Below are 15620 nucleotides of genomic sequence, written 5' to 3'. Positions count from 1 at the left end.
TGTGGTGATATTGCTGAAATACTGCTAAAAACGACGTAAAACTCTACTCACTCACTCTAATTAAGAAAATAGCTGATATGAAGCATACTGATAGAGTTGGTGATTTGTCATCGATTGTCATGGCGACATGACCCCAAAAAAGGATTCTCAGGGAACCAAAGAGGAATCAAATCCAGATCTTCGACTCGAATGGCGGAAGCTCCAATCACATCAAACATTTTGTTCTATTCATATGGTTCAGAATTTTTTTTAACATAAATAAATGCTCATATATATCAGATCAATGCATTTTCCCCTAATTATAGACAAATAATGGCTACTTTCGCACACTTTACCACATAACGAATATCGCCATGCATGTTAATGCGTCCGCATGCGACAGTGATCGGTGCTGAACCGGGCATGACGATTGACCTTTGAACCTTCCTTTCAAAATGGCGTCTCAGTCTGGTGAGCCACTAACCGTTTTCTAATTTATATTAATTGCATTCACTTAGAAATGTATAATTTAGCTTATCTTATGTTGGGACGTAACATCCATGTCTCAAGTTGTCAGTGCTCAGTTTGTCAAAATCAGATTTAACTCACGATGTCCTTCTTAATTATGGAATTATGCGTAGTCCAATCAAACTCGCGTAACGAAATCGACATCCGGTTCGTAAACTGCCGTAAAGATTTCGTTCTATTGCAGGATTTGCAAAACATGGGTTCCGACAACAGCTATTTTCCAAATGTTTCATGTTTCTTATCAAGGTATCCATGTTGACTGCGGCATGGTATCTTAGTGGTGTAGAACTATAAAACCGGCATCGGACTAGTATAAGCTGCCACACACACACGCACTTCGTTATATATGTGCAATGATCTTGAACGCGACGTTAAACCCCATTTCACCTCACCTCACCTCATCTCACCCCATGTGGCAATTAAAACCTGTAGCTTACGATGGAGCTGGTGTGTTCCTTGCCCACCTCAGACAACACTGAGGGGGTCGATCGCCCCGATTATGTTCCTAGGTTTGTCAGCACCATACCCGTGGTCGTGGGTTTTACCGAAGCGTCTAAGACCTGCATCACTTCGGGCTTTCCTCCAACATTAAGCTGACACGCCGGGACTGGCATACTGTGAGCGGCGTTAAACTCACTCACTCAACACTGGCTTTCGGAGAAGGTGAAGTGAAATGGGGGTTAACGTCGCGTCCAAGATTAAAGCACTTATATAGCGACGTGCATGTACGTGTGTGTTTTTGTGTGGCTGCTTGTACTAGTGCGGACTGATGCCGATTTATAGTCCTAGCTCACTGAGATACCATGCCGCAGTTTAACATAAATATACTGACTCCGAGCCGACCAGTCCTTGTTTTAACCCCTTAATGCAGAGCGCCAGACAGGGTTACAACAAGTACCATCTTTTAACGTCTTTTGGTATGACGCGGCCGGGGATCGAACCCCGGACCTTCCGCTCTCCGGGCGGACGCTCTACCTCTAGACCACGGAGGCGGTCTCTTTCTATATAGAGTCAGGTTCTGCAGCTTAACGAGCCAATGGTTTAATAAGCTACCCCCTTCTCTCCCCACTCAATCATCCGGTCGTCGCCCCACTCAATCAACCTACTAGAAGGACATTCCCTTTTCCGACCTAAGCAGGCTAAGCCTTGTAAGAAAACTGCTGATGAGTATTTGTATTTTCTAGATTCAACCAAGTTACTTATAAACCACGACGACCCTTCACAATTTGCTGAGCGATCTGCTGCAAAAATTCTCAGATCATTTGGGTGCATCTTCATCAAGGGGAATTCTGGTTCAGGTAAATCCAGGAATGGATTAAAACTTCTTGATGATATATCTAGAGAGGAAGAGGTTACTCCAATTATGCCGACGTCATAAAAAGAATGGAATCTGATTCCACAAACAAAAAGAACATATGCTACTCATGGCAGCCAGAAATACATCGTGATGATTGACAACATTTTTGGATGCAGCAACTTTGTGCAGACCAGAGAGGAAGAGGGGAGCAGGTTGTTTGACATCATGTGGCCAGCCGTGGAATCTGGTCACATCTACCTCATTATTACATCTAGACCAGAAATCAGTGTTCAGTGTGAGTGAGTGAGTGAGTTAATATTTAACGTCACATCGGCAATAAGTGTTCAGTGTGAGAGTCGCATCAAGATATACACTCTATTTAAGAACATCCAGTATTTGTCGCTTGACGCAGTACAGTAATTCCCGCGGAAAGAAAATGCTATTAAAACAAAATTGTGGAAACACACAATTTTCAGAGAAACTAATAAATGAAATAACAGAACTGGATGTGTCTCTTGGCTCCCATCAATGCTGTTCATTCTATGCCAGAAGCAAGCATGCAAAGGCTAAAGGTTTTAAGTTTTTCTGCAAACCGTAAGAGGTTACATGACAGAGGAAAAAACAATCCTTAAAGAAAGTGACCCTCTGGGGTATCTTGTTCTCCTTCTCGTGCTGGTGAATAATAACTATTTAGATATAAACCTGTTGAAGCAGGTAAAGACAGCTCATACTGTCAGAAAGGTTATTGATTCCCTAAGACCTTTATGTGATCTTGACTCAAGACCAAGTTTACATGCTATTTTGACAAAGGCAGAATCAATATGTGATGTTTATTTGCAGAAAATAGACCACTTTCTGAAGTGTTATCACCAATCAGTATTTGATGCTGTTTTCATATCTGTGGCCTCGATATCGCCGGCGATATGCTTTGAAATATGCCCAGTAGAACTGCTTCTGGAACTAGTGAGAACAAAGGTACATGAGCCAAGGACGAATGAAGTGGTGGTCGTTGTGCCCAGGGGCGATTATAGTATTCTAGCTCACAGAATCACCGAGCTACTATTGTCTGAAGACTCTCTATTTGTTCTTTAACACCCGGCTGTACATGATGAAGAATTTGCAGATGTGATGTTCAAAACATGGAAAGATTGAGTGAAATATTGACATTTGCAATGCCATGCCACTTGAAAATTAGAATTGGAAAACCATTCGCCGTTCCAAAGCCTGTTTCACTGCTCATACATCCTTTCTTGTATGGTTATCAAACACATAAGGACACTCTCAGAGATGTTGATAGCCACCCTTGATGAACATTCTCTTGTTGCTTTACTCACAGAACTATTAGCAAGTGCGGTGTATGTGAATGATAACGATCTGATCAGCTACATAATTGCCATGGGAATAATTCCCGATGTTAAGAGCACACAAGCTCTCCGTGGGTCCCCCTATTTACCAGAAGCTACGGACCACATCAGCCAAAAGGTTCTATCATTTGGTGTACAGTGGGATAGCCTGAGAAATACGTCCATACTGTTTTGTCTTGCTGTGCTAATGGAAAGGTTACGCTTTCTTGAAATGTTCCTTGAACATGTAATACAAAACTAGGAAATGGGTCCATTAAGGGATTGCTTGGAAGTTCTTTGCAGCGTGTTATCGAGATCAGATAAACAAGCATATAGCAGATCTGGAAATACAGTAATAGACTATGCCGTTGTGAAAATCCTTGCAACAGGGTGTATACGGAACCTGGGGCATCTGATATGGTTCGCCATAGCTCATCCTACCTCAGTTATCCTGAAGCATTTTCTTACGATGGACGTGGATTATAATAACGAGATATATGGAACGAACCTGTTACATCAGGCAGCACTCCATGGTCGATCTGATTATGTTGCTAAGATACTTGAGCTGGGCTCTGATGTCAACATGACAACAAAATCAGAAAAATGTAATGTTCTCCATTTAGCAGCAATGTCCAAAATTGACACTGAAATGAAAACAAATGTGTTTTGCTCATATATAAGATCCGTTTCTATCCAAGGCCAAGAGGTGAAGGATAGAGAATACGTACCTGACACCTTAAAGCAGTTTGTAAACAGGCAAACTTGGAACGATTGTGTGGCAATTCATGTTGCTTGCAGGACCAACAATGCTGGAGTGATGAAGATACTGTTTGAGGCTGGTGGAGATGTTAACGCTCGTGATTATCTTGGGGAAACGCCACTTCATGTAGCTGTAAAGAGCTCATCGGTACAGTGTCTTAACATTCTGCTTGAAGCAAATGCTATGGTGGATGTGGTGAATGCTGATAAACAAACACCACTCATATGCACAAATCAAACACACATTGACATAATGAAAGCTCTGGTTGAAGCTGGGAGTGACATAAATCATGCAGATCGCAATGGAAGAACATGCATATAGCTTCCAAATGTGGAGATGTAGGCACTGTCAGTTACTTGTGTAACAAGGTAGTTGATGTCAACGCCACAGACATACATGGACAGATCATTTGATGCTGGTTGCCCTGTATGAGGAAGTAGACATATTGAAGCTGTTGTGTGAGATGGGAGCACGTCTTGACATCAGAGACAATGCTGGCAAGACGGTGCTGCATAAAGCTGTCTGGACCGAGGTAGATGCTGCTGAGAAACTTTTATATCTACTCGAGGGCCAGAATGTTCCTATTGATGCTCTGGATAACAGAGGAAGGACAGCTTTGTTTCCTGCAGTAGAATTTGGTGATCTTGATGTTGTTGAACTCTTGTGTCAAAAGGGATTTGACTTACAGACGCGTGATAAACATGGTACTTCTCTGTTACATGCAAGTTGCAGACGAGGACTCGGAGATTTCAACAACATAAGGATGGTTATAGCTTGTGGAGACATCACCAAGAGGAGAGTCCGCCATGTTGCTGTACGAAAACAGGCACTTGATGCTGTGCACTTACTCCTAAAAGATGGAGTTAATGTAAATGCGATGGATGAATATGGCAGGACGCCACTGCATTATGCGACTGAATTCAGACAAAGCGATATAATGAAATTACTCTTAGAAAACGGTGCAAATCCATGTTTCCGGGATACAAAGGGAATGACGCCACTTCATAGATATGCAGAGAGAGATGACAGAATTGATTCTAAATCATTCCTAGGCGCATCTGTACACACATCTAACATGGATCAAATGATGGCAGAACCAGATTCAGTTTCAGATTTGACTGGAGACTGTATATCACTGCTCTCGGATTATGGTGCGGAGTTGAACATTCAAGATGACGAGGGCAGAACTGTGTTGCATGTGACTGCTGAAGAAAAGAGATCTGGAAATGCGAAGCGTTTTCTAGAGAAAGGAGCTGATCCGTGCTGTGGTTCTGCAGGGTAGGACCCCTATTCACATCGCAGCTGGAAATGGCGACATTTACAGTGTACAGCTGTTCTTGGAAAAGGATGCGGACCTTAATTCCGTTGATAAACAAGGATGGACACCACTCCACTATGCAGTCAAACGAGCATTCCTTGATGTATATGATCTTCTAGTGGATAAAGGTGCTGATCAATACGCGCTTGATAATAAAGGCAGAGCGCCTCGGAGAATAGCAACTGAATATGTTAAACAGACATACTCTGAAAAACATTCAGATAGCTCGACTGAGACAAGTGTAGAGGCCACTTTGTTTGCATCGTTAGATTTCCCTTAAGGGTCAGCATCGACGGAGTGTGGATCCCTCGATAACAGAATTGAGGAGAGAGACAGTGTTAGTATGTCTACATGAGATGACCCGGAGGAGGAAGGGAAAACAATAATATACCTTCGCACAAGAAATGGAGGACAATGTTACAATACCACATGACATTGTGCGTGTGCTAGATCAGCAATCATTGTAAAATGTAAGAAAGTCGTAATGCCTTCTGATTCTGAAAGAATCGTTGTCAAATGGGATTGGATCCCGGAATTCTTTCCGACTTTTCATTGTGTATGAACACTTTTTGTTTTCAATTTCGATCCTGATTTTGACAAAAAGCCACCATTCTGCTTGGCGAAACGGATAACACATTAATTAAATATCAAGTTTGGTCAATATTTGTCAGAACAAACAAACTGATTTGTTTCTAATTTTGTTAAGCAGGTCAGACGAGGTTATGAGGGAGCTTATGACATCATACATCATCATGACACCATAGCACACAGCTGTAAGAGTTCAAGTAGAAAAGAGAGTGAGAGTGCTACTGGGAACTGCTGAGACTGTATTTACAATGTTGATAAATATTATGTGTTGAATACTTGATGCCCGGATATTTAAACATTTGTACCGCTGACTAACGCCGTAGGTTTCATATGAAATGTCCGGGCATCGAATTGCTGATAAATGAATAATATAATCGTGCATGTTGATGAGAATGCATAACACAAAATGTGTGGTTTGTAGTTTTGTCAGAATACAACATAAGTATTTTCAGTTCCAGCATATATTGTTTTGTTTTATTTTAGTAAATACATTTAACTTTTATTGTATGGCTTATTATAACGGTCGAGGATTCGAACTCTTATCGACGTGGGTCACAATTTGCATCAAATATTTATTCTGCTGATAACTGGTCAAGGTATATGGTCCGGTCGGGTCAGCTTCGATCTGTAGTTTGCATTATTGTTATGGGTATCCATCTTGCGGACACCTTGCGTCACTTATGATGGACTGTGCTGAACCAGAATTGATCCTAATAGCGTTATATGCTAAATTCTAACATATTGCTCAGCTATATCCATGCGGTAGATGGTCTCGCTTGAATTTGACCATACCTAGGATCAGCTTCTGTGCTGCTTCTGCCTCACATAAACCCAGCAGCCCATCTCTGAACAGTTGAATATGAGTGAGTGAGTTGGGTTTAACGCCGCTTTTACCATTATTATTCCAGTTATATCGCAGCGTGAAAGCCCGAAGTGATGCAGGTCTCAGACATTTACCACTTCGGTGAAACCCACGAGCATGGATATGGTGCTCACAAACCTAGAAACATAATCGGGGCGAACCGGGATTCGAACCCACAATCATAGGTTTCTGGCGTGCCCAAGGAACGCAACACTGCACAGCGAATCGCGGCGCCTCAGACGACTGGGCCACCCGTGCCCCCAATCTGTCCTACATGGGACATCTGGAAATAAATGTGAGTACTCATGAATTAACTCTTCCAGTTCTATCTTCTGTTCACTCGTCACATGTGATAACCTCGCATCCAGATTGTTTAAACATCTGAGTTATTAAGCTTCACATCAGGTTCTCCCTTGCTCTTAGTACAAGAGTCTCTAGTTAATGTGACCTCCTCAGTTATCTCTACTGTGTCGATGGTGCTAACACTCACAGGCTGTGACACACCACACTTTCAGCACACCGATCACCCCCCCCCCCCCCCCCCCCCCCCACCCACCCACCCCAGTTGAATATGGAGCGACGTAATCCACAAGCGTGCTTTTCATAGTTATCTTCATGTATTTTATCACAGCTCGATTCTCGATGTTTTTCTCTCTGCATTTTCATCATAATGTTTAAATTCAGGGGAACAAACGGATATCATTGTGGATAGTTTATAAAAGCAATCGATGCGCATGAATCCCCTGTGTAAACGTTATTCTCATGACTAAATCACGTGATTGAACTACTGGAATGACACGCATCAACCAAATAAGCAAGCCTGACCACCCGATGCCGTTAGTCGCCTCTTATGTGTATGATAATAATGAACGAATTAGGAACACATTACAACAGGTAGTGAAGTAGGACAATAGACCTTGAAGGACAACAGGGGTAAAATGGGAAATGTCAAAGGTTTTTTTAGCAATAGTGCTTAATACCCTTACGATATGTTAAACCTTCATTCACTCGACGAGGCGTATGAGTCTCCCAATGGCGACTTGAGGGAGTCTGTCCCACTCCTTTTGCAACGTGGTCGGGGGCCTATGACGCTGACACACACGTTTCCCTATCATGCCCCAGACGTGTTCAATAGGGGAAAGGTATGGGCTCATTGCTGGCCATGGTATTCTATGAATGTTGTGCTCCTGGAGGTGAACATTGACGACGCTTCATGCACGGTGAGCACGGGCGTTGAAACGTTGAACGCCTTGCAAACGATACAACAAAGGGTTGTCCCGATAGTACTGCTAGTGACGCTTCCGTGCACAATATGGAGTGGGGTTCGCTCCACCGCCTAATCTGTCTCAGGTTGACGTTGGCTTGACGTTTATTTCGACGTCGCCAGACCACACCTATCAAAGAAGTGCAAAGTGAATCGGGACTGGGACCCGGGACTCGGGACTCGGGACCCGGGACCCGGGACTGGGACCCGGGACTCGGGACTCGGGACTCGGGACTCGGGACTCGGGACCCGGGACTGGGACCTGGGACTCGGGACTCGGGACTCGGGACCCGGGACTGGGACCTGGGACTCGGGACTCGGGACTGGGGACCCGGTACTGGGGACCCGGGACTCGGGACTCGGGTCTGGGGACTCGGGACCTGGGACTGGAGACCTGGGACTCGGGACTCGGGACTGGGGACTCGGGACTCGGGACCAGCGACGATTACCACAGTTCCGACGCTATGTACACCAATGACGTCTGTTGGCAATATGACATGGAGATGCATGAAGACGATTTCTTATCGTCTGACCCGTAACTCGTACTCCCGGAGCCGGGTCAGCAATTTGATTCGCCGCTTAAGCTCGATTTTGTAGAGCCTGGTTTCGAATCAATCTTTCCTGTACTCATGTCGTTGACCTGGGACGCCTTGAACGGGGTCGATCGTCAACATTTTGGGTTTATTGCTACCTAATGACACTGTGAAACATTGAACATATTGACCACTGCACGCTGATTTAGCATGTCAATAGCCGTCATCGTTAGTCCTGTGTGTTAAGTAGAATCAATAAGAGTGACAGCAATAATGACCACAGTTATTAATCGAGCTTCCTTGAAAGTGACAAAATCAGGAATGACACCATACGTACGTGTGTGGCGCTACTATGTGAGGCACGTGTAAACTATAGGATGTGTTTTGGTGTTAAGCTTCACAGACATAAACGTTCTTGGCTAGGATGTTTTTCGTCAACATTTAATTATTTTTGTTCTAATACTTGGTGTTAATATTTATATTTTATTATTCCCTACTTTTTATGTAGATTATAATATAGATAGAAAATGTCTTATTTCGGCGGTGTTGATGGTGAAATGCCTAATTTTGTAGGAAAACTGGATCATATCATTAAGCAAGAAAACATGCAACTCTATGGATAACTTATGGTTTATTGTACTCAGCAATGTCTAATGTAGATTCTAACACCGTTATCAATGTATCCTTACTGGAAATCTGGCTTCATTATCCCGTGTGCTATTTCTTTTTCTTCTTACGGTACATCTGGCTTCATTACCCTGTGTGCTATTTGTTCTTCTTACGGTACATCTGGCTTCATTACCATGTGTGCTATTTCTTCTTCTTAGGGTACATCTGGCTTCATTACCCTGTGTGCTATTTGTTCTTCTTACGGTACATCTGGCTTCATTACCCTGTGTGCTATTTCTTCTTCTTACTGTACATGTGGCTTCATTACCCTGTGTGCTATTTCTTCTTCTTACGGTACATCTGGTTTCATTACCCTGTGTGCTATTTGTTCTTCTTACGGTACATGTTGTTTCATTACCCTGTGTGCTATTTGTTCTTCTTACAGTACATGTGGTTTCATTACCCTGTGTGCTATTTCTTCTTCTTACGTTACATGTGGTTTCATTACCATGTGTGCTATTTCTTCTTCTTACGTTACATGTGGTTTCATTACCATGTGTGCTATTTGTTCTTCTTACGGTACATGTGGCTTCATTACCCTGTGTGCTATTTGTTCTTCTTACGGTACATCTGGCTTCATTACCCTGTGTGCTATTTGTTCTTCTTACGGTACATGTGGCTTCATTACCCTGTGTGCTATTTCTTCTTCTTACGGTACATCTGGCTTCATTACCCTGTGTGCTGTTTGTTCTTCTTACGGAACATCTGGCTTCATTACCCTGTGTGCTATTTGTTCTTCTTACGGTACATGTGGCTTCATTACCCTGTGTGCTATTTGTTCTTCTTACGGTACATCTGGCTTCATTACCCTGTGTGCTATTTGTTCTTCTTACGGTACATCTGGCTTCATAACTGTGTGTGCTATTTGTTCTTCTTACGGTACATCTGGCTTCATTACCATGTGTGCTATTTCTTCTTCTTAGGGTACATCTGGCTTCATTACCCTGTGTGCTATTTGTTCTTCTTACGGTACATGTGGCTTCATTACCCTGTGTGCTATTTCTTCTTCTTACGGTACATGTGGTTTCATTACCCTGTGTGCTATTTCTTCTTCTTACAGTACATGTGGCTTCATTACCCTGTGTGCTATTTCTTCTTCTGACGGTACATGTGGCTTCATTACCCTGTGTGCTATTTCTTCTTCTGACGGTACATGTGGCTTCATTACCCTGTGTGCTATTTCTTCTTCTTACGGAACATGTGGCTTCATTACCCTGTGTGCTATTTCTTCTTCTTACAGTACATGTGGCTTCATTACCCTGTGTGCTATTTCTTCTTCTGACGGTACATGTGGCTTCATTACCCTGTGTGCTATTTCTTCTTCTTACGGAACATCTGGCTTCATTACCCTGTGTGCTATTTGTTCTTCTTACGGTACATGTGGCTTCACTACCCTGTGTGCTATTTCTTCTTCTTACGGTACATCTGGCTTCATTACCCTGTGTGCTATTTGTTCTTCTTACGGTACATGTGGTTTCATTACCCTGTGTGCTATTTCTTCTTCTTACGGTACATGTGGTTTCATTACCCTGTGTGATATTTGTTCTTCTTACGGTACATGTGGTTTCATTACCCTGTGTGCTATTTGTTCTTCTTACGGTACATGTGGCTTCATTACCCTGTGTGCTATTTGTTCTTCTTACGGTACATGTGGCTTCATTACCATGTGTGCTATTTCTTCTTCTTACGGTACATCTGGCTTCATTACCCTGTGTGCTATTTGTTCTTCTTACGGTACATCTGGCTTCATAACTGTGTGTGCTATTTCTTCTTCTTACGGTACATCTGGTTTCATCACCATGTGTGCTATTTGTTCTTCTGACGGTACATGTGGCTTCATTACCCTGTGTGCTATTTGTTCTTCTTACGGTACATCTGGTTTCGTCCAACTATCTGTGTAATACTTGTTATCAGTTAAGTTTATTTCTCAGAAAGACCCACCAACGGTGGTACATGAGAAGAATTATAATATAAATTCATAATATTATAAAAATATTAATATCATATATTGTGCAAATACATAGAGTGATTAAAGGTTACAATAAAATATGATAAAAATAAAGTAACAAGAATATCATACACGTTTTCTAACAGCGTCAACATTTCTAAAGATGGTATTGATGAATTTGGACAAGTTTTTCATATCTTTTTCTCTAATGCCTGATAACATTTTTTTCAATTTATACATATTTGGCCATTCAGAGAGATATTTAGGTATGTACATGGATCGCCACTGGAGAAGAGCTTCACATCTGAACAGGTAATGAAACTCGTCACCAACCGCGGGAGAACTACATAGATTACACAAACGTTCCACTCTTGGGATATCAGACCAGCGTCCAGTTTCAATTGGTAAGTTATGGTTTGTGGTTCTAAATTGATAGATTGAATGATAAACGTTTTTAGGCAGATAAAGATATTTTTCAAGGGTTATATTTTCTTTAAACATTTTATAGTGCACAACTTTAGAACTCTCAGTAATGGAACTGTGCCAATTCTGCAGGAACTGGTCTTTTAATATTTCTTCAACTGTTAAAGCTCGCCATGATGAGGAACACATCACCTGTTGTTAATCTGCCGTTTGTCACAACATAGCATGTACTTATACCTCTCATTAGTTGGTTGCAGTCACTCCAGCTTGATAACGGTGTAAGAATCTGCATCGTAGCGTCGCTAATTGCAAAACATAAAATAGATACGCCATAAATCGCAAAGAACAATAAAGGACGATGCGTGGTTTATTTCACAATAAAACATTGTTCTATCTTGACGTCACTTCTGGTGATTCGAATATGCGCTCGCAACTTGATGACGTCATATATTGGACGACGTTATTTTTTAGAGGGAAATGTCCAGTAAGTTGTTCTCCATCTATGTAGCTGGACGACGCAGATAAACCCAGTAGCCGAACGATCGCATCCAACAGTAGGAGAGAGATGACATTCGGCATAAGGAAAAATGTACAGATAATCGTCGTATGAATTGTGAGAATATGCGGGACATTTCGAACTTAATCCGCCTGTTCGTAAAATGTAATTGTCCGACGTTTCCGAGGTCGCATTCTTTTCAGGGAGTCATCATTATTAAAATTTTGGTAAATATTTTTAAAGTTTGTACATTTCATCAACATCCTTCCAGAGGCTGTCCATAATGTTGATACCCCCCTCATGGTTTATTCACCCTGCAGTGTTTCATTGTACGATAAGCAACTCCCACCTGTCATTTATTTTTTAAATAAGGGAGGTTGTTATCCATAAAGTTGTGTTTCCGCATTGTCTCATCTACTTCTAGAATGGCAAACAGTTGGACCACAAGCACATTCTATATTTGGTTCTGCAGCTGTAGCTGAAAAATATCTAATCTCGATTACAACATGGATGTTTTTATATAAATTTGGTTCAGTGCACGTGACACTAAACATTCAACAAGTGCGTTGTGGGGCCGAGTGGACCCAAGTTACCCTAGCCGAAGTCTCGCATTGCTGGTTATTTTGAGTTGGGGTCTTTTCCGTCGTAAAGTCGTGGGACTTTGGTGACATCGTCTTTTTTTTTTAAAACCCACACTATTTGTTGGTCAAACATGAATGGCATTTACTAATACATATTATCACACATTTGGTATATCACTTAGCAGGTTATAAGAGAACAACGTCATTTGTATTGTCACTTCTTAGCATTACGTAGCCTTTAATTGTCACCTTGCGCTTGACGCTGTCTGACATGTTGATAGATAACAACGGAATGAAACCATGGTCATGCGAGGCGGATTTGTTTACAGTTAGGTCTTAACCTGATGAGGAATAATACTGTTACGCATACACTGAGCTAGAGCAAAACGTGGGCGAAAGGGTGTTCTGTATCAAGCTGAATCCTGGCATAAACGAATAGCCGAGGAAAGGTTGCAAGACTATGAATTTGTCAAGTAACGCTGGGAAATATACAAAAGAGGGCACGTACTCTCTTGGGGTGATCTATTTTGTGGTATCATTGCTGGTGATGTCCGCTAATGGAGTCGTCGTTTTCGTCGTCACTAAGACAAAAGAGCTGCATATGCCAACGTTGTTGATCGTGACTTGGATGGCCATCTTTGACTTCTTGATGGGGTTGTACGCCTTTATTTTTGTCGTTCCTTCTGCGTTTCTCAACCGTTATGCATATTCGGAAAGAACAATTGGATTTGCTTCCTGTTTAATTATATTCATAATTGGCCAAGTTGTTTTCAACGTTGCCTTGGCCGTCATTGACCGCTGCATCGCGGTGTGCTGGCCACTACAATACATACACATTATTACCACCAAGCGATTCATAATTACAGTGTTCATCACGATGTTCCTCAGTGTAATCCGCCTGGTTCTGATAACTGTACCTGATGGAGATTTCTACTACAATGGGTATCTTGCATACTGTATTGTGGAATTTGATACCGCGCCGACTGTTGTTGCAGCCACTGGATTCCCTATCGTAACGCTATCTCTGATCGTCATCTGCTTCTTGATGATCTTCACTCGAAGACTTTCTCTGAAAACTCCGGTGGGTGTCTACATCCGACCAGAGAGTCGGGTAAAATTTCCAATGATGTGTTTGGTGTCAACAAGCGTGTTCTGCATTTCATACATCCCCTTTACCATGGGGATTATTTTGAGCTACGTATCCGGTAAAGAAAGTGTACCCACAATCCTGGTCCGGATCGTCATGGTAGGGCTCCTGTCCAACAGCCTGTGGAATGTGTTCATCTACACCGCCACCTACGAGCCATTCAGGGATTCCCTCGTCCATCTCTTCTGCAGGAACTATCACAGGAAAGTTAAACAAAGGGAGATTTACTCTCTTCATAGTGCTCACTGAACGTTCAGCCTGAACCTATTATATATTATTGGACGCTTTCCGAAACTATGTCGTGTATGTTTCACAAATTTAAACTTTACTCACATGTTAGGACATCACTTTGCTCATTGATATGAATAAGGCCATTTCAACTCGAGGCCAAGTCCCTCCTTACTTCAACCATGAGACTCGTGAAGATTCCGGGGTAGAATAGGCCTTTTGCAACCCATGCTTGCCGTAAAAGGTGACTATGCTTGTCGTAAGAGGCGACTAACGGGATCGGGTGGTCACGCCGCTGACTTGGTTGAAGCATGACATCGATCCAAATTGCTTGGATCGATGCTCAGGATATCAATCACTGGATAGTCTGGTCCAGCCTCGAATATTTACAGACCGCCGTCATATAGATGGAACATTGCTGCGTGCGGCGTAAAACAACAAACCAACCAACCAACTTTAACCATGAATGTTTCTTATGTTAGAAGAAAACTGTTATGTTGTCCTTTACTGTGTTTCCATATGAAATACAGCGTTTCGGAGTGCGGAGACGTTAAACTTAACACACGCTGAAGGAAACGTTTAGACAGTCGTTCATTTCCGCTTTCTATGTAGTTCAACGGTCCCACCTGTATGTCACTGAATTGTGTTGATTTCAAGATTGATCGGCCATGTAAGATTATGTTGTACAGTTGACAATTTGTTCACGTGAGTCTCTATTTCATGTTAGTGAATAAATATGTTTATTGACACTAGTGTCAGTGCCACATCTTGTAAAATGTGTCATGTGCTCTTTCTACCAAGATTTCAAAGAGCGTCATACGACTCTTGTTCAGAAGTTGTTTGTAAAGGCCTCAGTTAAGCTATCCAAAAGTTTTATGGTAGACATGTGGAGAATATTTCCAAATTTGTCACATCAGTACAGTTCCCTACCTTGACCATACGGGGCCACCGGTCGGGCAGGATACGCTCATCTTTTCGCGAACACCAATATTTGATAGTGATCATAGGCACAAGCTCATGATATTGTCGAAATCTTACAAAAGACTGCTTTTAGCAGAGATTTCTTATGAACATGAAAAGGGTTTTGTCGCTTTTATTTTCTATCTCTTTCGTTGGATAGGGAAGGTCGGGGGTTCGATCCCCTGGCCGCGTCATACCAAAGGGGTTAAGAGATGGTACTTGTTGTTACCCTGCCTTGTCTCGGCATTTAGGGTATACAACCAGGACTGGGCGGTTCGGTGTCATATAATGTATCTGAGTGGGAGATCCATGTTAAATTGCGACATGATAGATCAGTTGGCTAGCACTGGAAATCGGTATAAGTCCAGCCTTGTATAAGCAGCCATAACATATAGTGCATGCACATTGCTAAATGAATGACATATATATACATTTCGTTCCGGGCTCTGGAACCTTTAAATTCTTCTGAACGTACAGAGGTGCTCGGCCTGGGTGGGTAGTCAGGCTCGTTTAGCGATTTGCAGGTGATGGTCAGGAATTTGAATTTTATACGCTGTTTGATAGGAAGCCGAAGGAGACTCTGCAGAACTGATGTGATACCCTACAGGTCTTAACCTGGTTGTGATTTTTATGACGGTGACTATATGATATTCCTGATCATGAGACACAGTGAGTGAGTGAGTGAGTGAGTGAGTG

At 42.3% G+C, this 15620-nt stretch overlaps 1 protein-coding gene across 1 annotated transcript; it reads left to right on the top strand.

The window, feature by feature from the left end:
• The first annotated feature begins 434 nt into the window (after positions 1-434).
• On the top strand, positions 435-8417 carry LOC139479331 (ankyrin repeat domain-containing protein 65-like). Its single transcript, XM_071262190.1, has 5 exons — positions 435-450; positions 1692-1805; positions 3141-3306; positions 4298-5185; positions 8063-8417. The coding sequence occupies exons 1-5, from the start codon at positions 435-437 to the stop codon at positions 8415-8417; spliced, it is 1539 nt and encodes a 512-aa protein (XP_071118291.1).
• Positions 8418-15620: the final 7203 nt, after the last annotated feature.

This window comes from Haliotis cracherodii, unplaced genomic scaffold (genome assembly GCF_022045235.1).
Source record: "Haliotis cracherodii isolate W230 unplaced genomic scaffold, xgHalCrac1.p SCAF_4, whole genome shotgun sequence".
In the NCBI taxonomy this organism is placed as follows: domain Eukaryota; kingdom Metazoa; phylum Mollusca; class Gastropoda; order Lepetellida; family Haliotidae; genus Haliotis; species Haliotis cracherodii.
The sequence above is the reverse complement of the archived record's forward strand: the minus strand, read 5'-3'. Positions and strand labels throughout refer to the sequence as shown.